Here is a 10,829-nt window from a genome sequence, read left to right as displayed (position 1 = left end):
AAATAATTGACATAAAGATTTAGTTGTTTGATTCATACTTGGGGACTGTAAATACTCTGCTGTGGGTAGTAGAGACTTCTACCTGTGTGACATCTGCCTAGCTGTGTTCTTGGCTGCATTTTGTGAGGTTCACTGCCAGCTGAAGTGGGTAAACGTGGCCATGGGCACAGAGTATGGCTCTGCTCTGTACACAGCGTTTTTGGTGAACTAAATCAAGATGACTGCCTCCGCTGGAGAGATCTGCAGAAGGCAGTTATTTTGCCTGGTTCATGTCAATGCCTAAGCAGAAAAAGTTAGACACCAACTCTGCTCTGCCATATACGTGCTTTTTTTTTTGCAGCGCTGTGCTCTCCCCGTTCAGCAGCGGGGAATTTGACACCTTCCATTAAAAACGTCTTTGCTGTCTCCTGCCTTGATCTATCTGCAGCAACTAGTTGTTTTGAAACCTGGCATATCTTTCTAGTATGGCAAACTGCCTACATGCTCTGAACAGCTAAACTGAGGGGAGATCCAATTCTCACTGAAAATAGCAGTGAACATTTTTTTGAGACACTCTTATAACTTCATTCCAAAGCTTTCAAGTCTAGAAGGTTAACAATAAAACTGAAAATAGCATGGGAGCAGAACAGAGCATCGTGGGGATGAGCTCATGTTCATAAAGCAGAGCAGAATTGCAGCAAGCCAGAGCTGTTGATATGATAGATAAAAGCATTTTCAGTGCGTACATTTTTACTTAAACCTGTAACAGTTCAAAGGTTTTGAAGTAGCTAATTCCCTAGCATATCTCTTCATTTATGGCTGGCTATGTCTCCTATCAAGCTGCCCAGGACATTAATCCATGAATTTAAGAAGGCAAGCTTTTCTGTATCTGTGCTGCTGAGGGAAAGTGCCTGTATTGTCTTGTGCATGAAGAGGCTTTTCCTTTTAAAAAATGAGGGCATAATTGTGCTTCCAGACTGAAGGGCAAGGTGCCACCCTGCAGTTCTTCTAGACCAGGCTAGCGCCAGGAACAGTGGAGCCAGCTCTGAGCAGGAATCATTGCCTTGCCCTGATAAGGAGCCATGTTGCACTTAAATCTTGGCATATGGTGCTCAGTATCTGACCTGCTTTCACTCTAATCGACCCCTTTGTTCCAATCTCTTTTCTGTCATCCCCCTTTTCTCTTTATTCTGGCCATTGTCCTTTATCTAGTGCTAATAGTCTGGCTGGGAAAACAGCCATAACTAATGCAAGTGATGAGTGGTGCTTGTGTTCAGGAAAGGCTGCTTTCTTTTTGGAGCAGGCAGTGAGACAGTGTCTTGTCCCATGTGCTTCAGAAGTTGTCTTTCACTGTGGTGATTCCCTATCTGGTGCAGCAGTCTTGAGAGAAATATGATGAAGTTATGTTGGCAAAAAGTCACAATGAATGAGACTTTATTCTGCTAATGAAGAGCACAGAATTGTATTTTCTTACTTCTCTTGAGCGTTTTGTGCTTCAAAGCAGTCGGCATCAATACTCCTGCAGTCTGGCAATCTGGTTTGTTTTGGTTTTTGCTTCCTATGCAGTGTTCTCACATGTTCTGTACAGCTCTCGGGAAATCTCTGCCTCTCCTCTTTCTGCCAATGTTTTGTTCCTTTATACTAATCAAAGTTCCAACAGCTGAATTTGCCTGTAGGCTTCCAAGTGTGCTCTAGCCAGTGCCTTGTTGACATCCTTTGTCCATATGCCATAGGCCTTGGGAATGCAAGGTGGTTAATCTGGTACTTTATGCAGAGTGCCACATGATGCAGTTTTGTCTCTGCAGCCTGATGGTCTTTATCCCAGCCTGAGCAAATGACTTGCACTGAGACTTTGTAAAAATTATTGCTTCCGGTCAGCATTAATGTGCTTTTCCCAGGGAAGACACCTGTTAGAGTGACTTCACAAGTCTCTTCGTAACAGACTTGGTGTCAGCTTTGAGGTATAAAACTGAGAACTTGAGTACACGCAGGCATGAAGGCTTAAAGATGGGGCAGTGGGATGATTGGGAGGAACTGCATTAAACCCTTGAGTAACTGCCTGCAATACATGGGCTGAGTTGAAAAAGATCAAGCAACTTACTAGGTGGGTTTGCAGGTTTCATTGCGGTGTTGTGACAGTCTCTGGAAGATAGTTTTAACAGGGTACTTGTACACCAGCAGCTCAGCTCCTGTCTGTATTGGCTTGTTCTCGGGATCCCTTGGTTTGAGAGATTGCTGTTCCTTAGGCTTACAGAGCAAGGGAGCCTGTGCCCTTAAAGGCTGGGAGTGCCTGTGTCATGGAAACACTTCAACTGTGGGGCAGAGCAACTAAACAATGTGGTGGGGGAGGGTGATGCACTGGCATCCAGTGACTGTACCATCCCTCAATCGGTTTTGCTGTTACTTACTATTTTCAGCTGTTGACCATCTGGCTTACATAATTCAGGATTTGTTTTGATGTTGTAGATAGTGCTTATTTAACTTGCAGGATGTCTCTGTTATCTTAACAGCTGATAATGGGATTGGACCTTAGTTAAATGGCAGTTGTTGTACAGTACTGACGGACAGAAGATGATTTGTTAATCTGAGGTCCCTGAATAAATTGAAATAGCTATACTGCTGCCTAGTAATGTGCATTGGGATGGGACTTTTAAAGAACCTCAGGCATTTTCTTCTCCATACTTGGAAAAAAAAGGAGAGAAGGAAAGGACAGGTTGTCTTGTCTCTTACTTAAACTACAACATTTGAGCCTGCTGTTCCAGTGCCGTGCCCTGGACTAGTAGTAAAAACCTGTAGGGAAGTTGGTGAATTGATGCCTAACCCAGAGCATACATGGGCCTTCCCTGTCACCTTCTAGCTGAAGCCTTGCTGCTTATGTCCAGTAACCTTATTTTTAAACCAGATCTGATTCATGTTCTATTTTTTTATGCCAGATGAGGTCCTTGGTTATGAGTGAGTAAGTGTTGTGACTGTAGCTGGCAGGAGCCCTGCATGATTGCCTCACTTCAGGAAATGTTAAAATAACACTTTTTTTTCTTAGAAAGCTAGTTTGCTCCCCTCCCACTTCTAATTCTCCTAATAGCTGCCCCCAGTTTGGCAGCTGTGTTACAGAGGGTTGTTTGTGTAGCTGAGTGAGAGCAGAGACACTTCAGTGGATGCAGTGCTGGAGGAGAGGTATGCGAAGTGAGCTAGTATCTCTAGCCAAGCTGGCTTAAACTTTTTTTAGAGGTTTCTCTGAAATTTGGAAGGAAAACTGCTAAACCGTGAGAAGAATCTTGCTCCTCCCCTGGACTCTGTGTCTGAAGCTGGGAATTTTTTTCCTCTTGGAGAAGAGAAGCTGCCCCAACTGAAGCTGCTTACTTGAGACAAACCATACAGCAGGTTTATCCACTCTCTTGACTATAGTAATTCAGTGGGGCCAATAGTACCAATTGCTGATGGAATGGGTGCCCCCCAAGGCTGGACCCAACAGGTTTTGTCTGCTGTTTTGGACTTAGTCAGGCCTCCAAGGTACTCAGCAAAGGTTTAGTGGGGTTGAAGAGAATTACCTCCTCAAACCTATATCAATGGCTGCTAGCTGCTTTGCCAGCTGATCTGTGGAAGGTTTGTAACTCTCCAGATGCAGAGCTTTCACTTTTATTGCCTGATGCCTACCTTGTTTGATCACTGCTATGGGAAGATGGTTTGTATTCAATGCTTTATTTCTTCTTGGAAGTGTTTGTGCTGAGGAAAGAAAACTATTTGTCTGGATACCAACAGGCAGGTATTTGGCCTGTTTGTAACACCTGTTCTACTTGCCGGTCTAACTGTGATCCTCTTCTTGAGCTAACCACAAATATATCCCTCCTCAAATGCAGGCTGCTTTCCTTATAGTGGAAGCTATACTTAGGAATGTTTTGCATTCTCAAGGCTAGTTCCAACCTCTGTAGAGCAGCAGAGGGAGAAGTTTATTCAATAGTAATGCCACCCTTCCCTGCTAGGGACAGCTCAGACTAAAGCTTTGCAGAGCAGTTATCCATTAAACCAGTCCCTTAGTACTGGTCAGCTGTAGCATGTTAATACAGGGTTCGAAGACAATGCAATTGTAAACTCAGGGCTATCTCTGAGAAATTGTCTGATGCTTTTGGGACCTTTTTTTGAGTATTAAATGCCTTTTGTGTTTTGGCTCAGCTGTGGATAGCTATAGAGATGGCTTTGGCAGGAGAAGAAATTCTCCATGGTGGTTGGAAGGAGCTGGAGCAGTGAATGTCAGTGGGCAGCCTTGGCCTTCATGGGGATGTCTTGCTCAGCCTGACTTTGTGGTATAAACTAGGGCTGGGAGACCAGGCAAAATAGTGCTTATATAAGACACTGTTTTCAGTCCTCCTACCAACTGAAGACAATCAGGAAAAATTTAAGTCTCAAGTATTACTGTGTACTGGATTCTGAGTCTTCTGCCTTGAATAAACTTTTTTCTTATGTTGTCCAGGCTGGAAAATCTAGGTGATCATGATGTAAAAGCAAGGTTTGCTGGAGGCAGCCTGAATACGGATATGTTTTCCTAAGGTTTAGTGATGCAGTAATAAGGAGCAGTGCATTCACTGTCAAGAGAAGATGAGCTCTGGTAGCTGAATCTATACTGTTCTTAGTCAAAGAAGCAGAAATTCAAGTGCCTTTCTGAAGGGGGCATTAGAAATTTGGTACCTGTCTATTTGATCTGTGTGCTACCTCTGCTAGGCCGGGCGTACCGCATAAGTAGCATGTGTTACCCACCCTTGCTGGTGGAAAGGAAGGACAAATTGTCAGAATAAACAGATTAAAACCTGTGCTCTGTAAATGCTGCATACAAGGCTGTATATGCTAATGTTTAACTTGTCTCTTGTTTTTCTTTCCATCCATTAGGCAATACTGACCGGTGCACATCTTGAAAGGTCTCCTAGCAACCTTTTCTGTAGCGCTGAATGACAGCAGGAGCGGCTGGGTAAATCGATGAGCTTGCCTTGGGAGCCTATAAAAAGGCAAAATCGGAACACACAATGGGTCAGAAGGTCACAGGTGGGATAAAGACTGTGGATATGAGGGACCCTGTATACAGGCCATTGAAACAGGAACTCCAAGGACTTGACTACAGCAAACCCACACGTCTGGACTTGTTACTGGACATGCCTCCGGTATCCTATGAGGTCCAGTTATTGCATTCGTGGAACAATGATGATCGCTCACTGAATGTATTTGTGAAAGAGGATGACAAACTCATATTTCACCGGCATCCGGTGGCTCAGAGTACAGATGCCATCAGAGGCAAAGTGGGATATACACGAGGACTGCATGTGTGGCAGATCACGTGGGCAATGAGGCAGCGAGGCACGCATGCTGTGGTCGGGGTGGCAACAGCAGATGCCCCTCTGCATTCAGTAGGGTACACAACGCTCGTAGGAAATAACCATGAATCTTGGGGATGGGACCTTGGGCGCAACAGACTGTATCATGATGGCAAGAACCAGCCAAGTAAAACCTATCCAGCCTTCTTAGAACCAGATGAAACTTTCATTGTGCCGGACTCCTTCCTGGTGGTTCTGGACATGGATGATGGGACACTGAGCTTCATTGTAGATGGGCAATACATGGGTGTTGCATTTCGGGGACTCAAAGGGAAAAAGCTATATCCAGTGGTAAGCGCCGTGTGGGGACACTGTGAAATACGGATGCGCTACTTGAATGGACTTGACCGTGAGTATAACTCCCTGTATCTGTTCTAGCAGCACATCTGTGTGCTACTTAGGTGTAGGCTTACTAGTCCATCCTGTGGAGGGCTTTCATTTTTCTAGAGGTGAGGATTTCATGTCAGCAGTAGGCTCGCTGGGTACAGCTCTGAATTCTTAATGGCGAATTCAAAAAGTTTGTCTGGCACGTGTGCTGCTACCAAGGCACTGCAGGGAGCAAGCAGGGTTTGGGGAGGTAGTATGGTGGGAGGAGGTGATGCCAGTTGTCTGTCTAGAGGTGACACACCTTTCTATATCATACCAAAGTATGTCCTTCTGACAGTTGCTTTATTGGTAATGTAATCCTGATGTCTCTTTCCAGGAGACGGTCTCTGAGAGACAACCACCTTCCTTAAATGGCTAATGAAGGGACTTTTAAAATCCCCTGCAGGCAAGAGTGGGAAGATCTGTCTCTATCTAAGGAAACGGGAATGTCTCATCTTTCAAAAAAGTAGCTAGTTTCTCTGCTTCTTTTGGGGCAGGGTGTGCTCATTTCTAGCATGGAGATCAATATTGTGGCCAGCCCAACTTGCATGCCAGGCCTTTTACTAATAGGGACATCAATCTCTAGCTAAGCTTAGTAATAAATTTGGCTGTCCAAATGTGCTAAAGTCTGTTATCTCGTATAGTCAGAAGTTCCCCTGGGGCCAGACTGTGACTCAGTCCTCTGGGTAGGGTGGAGGAGAGAGGTGAAGGAAGTGGATTAAAATCTGGATTTATGTTGTTAGTGAAATAAATTTGGCAGCATTGATATGAAAAGAGTAGTGTTTCCCCTGCATTCCAGAACAGTGTCTGCCCAAAGGCTGTAGCATACTGGGCTCTTCTGTTTGTGCTCGGAACATGTTCTAATGCTGGGCCAGCCATGGCAAACCCCTGGCAGTGGTGACATGAGGTACAACAAAGCTGATGTTGGGCACCAGGAAAACTGAGCTGTCAGAATAACCAGGAAAGCCTTGCAAAGGGATAGGAGCAAAATCCACAAGTGCTTTGAGAAATACACTTCAACTCAGCAAGACCAAAGAGAGCTCTTGGCAGAGCACTTTCTCACCAAAAGAAAGAAACGTAGCTCATTCTGCCCCAACAGCTTACAGGATGGCAGCGGCTCCAGTAACCAGGTTTTTCTGAAGGGTCAAAGCGAAAATCTGCAGCTCCGCTCAAAGCCAGCAAGTCTGGAGTTGTTGGCACAGAACTGCACTTAGCAAGGAAATGGCCACCTCCAGTATTGGATTTGGTTGTAATGTGCTTTCAGCATAGGAGTGAATTGTGGGCATAAGGCCAGGAATGACGGGACACTATTCTGGCACAGATAGAAAGAAGGTGTCTGGCTCTATCCACTTCTGAGCATTCAATAGCAACACTGTCCAGTGATTGTAGTGCTTGTGAATGGAAGGAGGTCAGATGTGTGCTTTCTCTTTTGGTCTGGAGGTCTCCTGTCAGACTGGGTTATCAGTGCAAACTAGATGAGGACAAAGTTCTTGTTCTTAATCTCTGCGGGAAGATCCTCTCCTTTTAAGGCTGTTAAACTGGAATGTATTTGTTACGGTAATGTCTATAGGCTCTGAAGGTCAGGGCCCCTTGTCCTCTGGGATGCTGGCTAGACAATGCTTCTGTCCCAGCTATCTCCATAAGGAGCAGGAGGCATTGGGACAGTCTTTGAATACAGCATATTCATACCCCAGTGGTTTAAGAATAAGCTACATTCGGAAGTGCCAGAGGCAGTATCACAGCCAGAGCTCAGACCTGTCCGTGCAGAAGAGGCAGCATGGATCCTGAAGGAGATCGTGAGCAGACAGGACCAGCAGTACCTTGGGCTGAGTGCAGCCATGTCTTCACTTGTGGCACTGAACATGTATGACAAATGGTGGGGCTAGGGAAGCAACAGCACTGCCCTGACAGATCTGTTTGCTCTCCACCCAGCAAGCAGTGCAAAAGAGGTGTGCAGATAGAGGTACGATTCCTAAGGAATAATTGATGCTTGAAGCACTGGGAGAACTTTGGAGAAATGCTAGAAAAAACATTCCACTGCAGCTTCCCCTGGAGCAGGTAATAGCTTATGATCCATAGCAGGGAAGAAGAGGGAGGGGAAATTGGGCATTAATTCAGCTCTGGCTGCTAACTTGAGGAGGAGACAGACCAATTCAAGCATGCATTTCCTGACTTTGTTACCAAGACTCTCCTCAGCTTAAAAACTCTCCTTATCACAGACTTTTTGTCTGAAATGAGATAAAAATTAGCTTTCTCCACTTTTCATTGGAAGTGTTTTCTACGTGGAGCAGTATGGCTGTTTACTTTTTCCAAAGTAGATTCAGGAGTGGCCTGATCAGAGGCTGCTGACAACACTCTTCTGTTTGAGCTTTTCGGTGTTAGCTGTTACCTTTGAAGGGAAGGAAGGGACTTTTATCTGCCTTTTTGGTGGAATGAATTCTGTTAAATGCAATAACATGACCATGCTCAGAAAAACTAAGCTTTCCATGGCTCTCAGCTGTTTAAAACAGCTGCATGAACAGTCAGATTAATTTGGTTTGCACTAGTGGAAGCTAGAGCTGTTGGCATATATCAAGGTTCCTGAAAACTGTCTTTTCAGCCAAACTCTTCCATTCCTGTGGATGTTTTTAGGTGTCTGTGTTCAGCCCAAGATGGTTGTAAAGGAAGCTAATGGTGCATGCTGAGCCCTCAGGCTATTGGAATGATGTCCACTTATCTGCTTATTTTGGGATGTCGTTGTTAGGCCTCTCTTGGGGGAGGAGAAACCCCTTAGGCTTAGAGCAGCAGTGGTGTGTAAAGGTGAGCTTTGACACAAGACTTAGCAACAGAAGCTGTGAGAAACTAATCTGTATCTTCCTTCTATGCATCTGTGATGTGTTCATTCTGGCTTTGACCTTAGTCCCCTCTATGCTGTGAATGACTTTTCAGTATCAAAGGGCCCCATACACCATTCCTGAAAAACTAGTATTATCTTGTTCAGTGTTTATAAGTACAGGGTGCAAAAAAAAGATAGCCGAAGGCTTGTGTCTTTCCCAGGTTTATGACACAGGAGGGAATCCTTTAATGGAAAATGTCACAATACAAGTAATGACATGAAGCTTTGACAGATGGCTTCGTTTTTCATGGGAAGTACGTAGCACAAATGAAGGGATTCACAGCTGTTAGCCTACTGTGAGACAAATCATGATATTTTCTGGGTACCCGTACCACATGATGCTATCAGACTGTTTGCTGCTGTGAATTTCTTACAGTATTTTTCAGATACTGCAATAAGAGGTGTAGGCTAGAAGATGTGTTTTGACTTGAATGAATGGTACTGCAGAGGGGGAACTTCCACTAGGGGATTATAGTGTTTTTGTTGTTGTCGTTCACAGACACTTGTGGCTTAAATAACCTCTACAGAAGCATCACACTCTGCCTGTGTATTTGATGAGCTGAAGTGGCTGACATGTGAATGCTGACTGGCTTAGGTTCTGCAAACATGCCAGGCGTTCACTTTTCTTGTTCAATCTTTTCTGGGGGATTTTTAGAATTAGCAAAATGAATGTGTAACCTGTGGGTAGGGATGTTAATGTCTTGGGTCTCTTTTTTTTTTCCCCCAGCTGAACCACTGCCTTTGATGGACTTGTGTCGACGAGCTGTGAGGCTTGCTTTGGGCAAGGAAAGACTGAATGAGATCCCTACACTGCCACTGCCAGCCTCCCTCAAGAGTTACCTGCTCTACCAATGACCTTCATGTTCAAGGACAGAGAGTTGGAACCAAGGCAAAATACTGGAGCTGACCCACTGAGCAATGGGTTCTCCACCCTTGTGTCATCGCTACTGTTGGAGCTCCTTGGTCAAAGTATTCCTGCCACTGCTTAAGTCTCCATGTGCCCTTATTGGCAAGCTCTCAAGTAATCCTTGTTTCAGAACGAAGTGTTTTGTGTTTTGGAAGTCATTTCCCCAGCACACTTACAAAAGGAACACTGACAAGCTCTGTGCTTCCCTCCTTCTCCTGAGAAAAGGCTGTACTGCATCCTTTGGGTTGCGGAGCCTGGGAGTGAATAATTTTTCTGTACCAGCTAAAGGGAAGAACATAATTTGGGGGATGGGAAGGCATTAGGAAATCTTAAGACCAGGTCCTAAGAGTGGAAAGGCACAGGATGGCAGTGGAGTTGGGAAGAGTCTGGAATAACAAGAAGAATTAATTGCTGAGTTATTAAAAACCAAAAAAGAAATACAACCCCAAGCCCTGAAACACCAAAACCAAGAACCCTTCCATCAGGACACTTTTTAGTTTGGAGAAGGTGGTTATGTTGCTGATGTCTGTATGTCTGCCAGGACTTCTCACCATGTTCTAATATCTCACAGACAGTGAATCCTGCTTTCTTGTTTTATCACCGTTGCTTCCTCAGTTCTCTTGCTCCATTCTCTGTTCTGCTTCTTCTTAGTGGGTTTGACTCAGTTGGTTAAGCAGGTTTTAGTCTGGGATCACACGTTCCACAGATGTGGGGATAGGGAAGGGACAAACTTCTCCTGCAATAGGGTGAGACAGGCTGTATGAGCTGGGATTTGTTATGCAGCTATAGGTCCTGCCATCTTAGGTCTGCTGTCTGTGTAGCCTGTTCCATGTCAGGGCTTTAGAGAAACATACTAGTGTGTTTCTCTGACTCTGCCAGGGAATTATCTTCTTGGATAAGCTTCTTAGTCATCCAAACCAGGCTTTGTTCTGTCATAGACCATTGGCATAATCTCCACTTAACTATGCAGCAGGAATAGTGCTCTGTTTCTTGCTTGGGGTTGGGAGGTTGTCCCAGAGAAGGTGGTAGCAGTGTGGCTGCAGAAGTACCATCAGCAGATGAGAAATGCAGAAGGTGATTGCTGCAGAATGGAACTTGTGAGACTTCAGCAGAATCCAGTGGGGTGATCTTCAGGCACAGTAAGAAGAAACAACCTCTCCAGAGCTGGGGGGGGGGGGGGGGGCAGGAGAGAACTGCAATAAACAGGACAAGCAATTCAGGCAAAATCAGCACATCCCAAATAGATTCTCACCTCAGTAGCCAAGTAAAGAGGATGACACTCCTTTACTAGCAGGAGCTGCTCTCTTGACCTCTCCACAGGTTACTATGCTGCCTTTCTGGG

General features: G+C 45.0%; 1 protein-coding gene across 1 annotated transcript; it reads left to right on the top strand.

The window, feature by feature from the left end:
- The first annotated feature begins 4,994 nt into the window (after positions 1 to 4,994).
- Positions 4,995 to 9,516, top strand: SPSB1 (splA/ryanodine receptor domain and SOCS box containing 1). The gene is made up of 2 exons (XM_009951938.2): positions 4,995 to 5,688; positions 9,308 to 9,516. Exons 1-2 carry the CDS (start codon positions 4,995 to 4,997, stop codon positions 9,433 to 9,435), a joined length of 822 nt encoding a protein of 273 aa, XP_009950240.1. The 3' UTR covers positions 9,436 to 9,516.
- Positions 9,517 to 10,829: the final 1,313 nt, after the last annotated feature.

Source organism: Leptosomus discolor, chromosome 20 (genome assembly GCF_034619465.1).
Source record: "Leptosomus discolor isolate bLepDis1 chromosome 20, bLepDis1.hap2, whole genome shotgun sequence".
NCBI classification, from domain to species: domain Eukaryota; kingdom Metazoa; phylum Chordata; class Aves; order Leptosomiformes; family Leptosomidae; genus Leptosomus; species Leptosomus discolor.
This window is presented reverse-complemented; position numbering and strand designations above follow the sequence as displayed.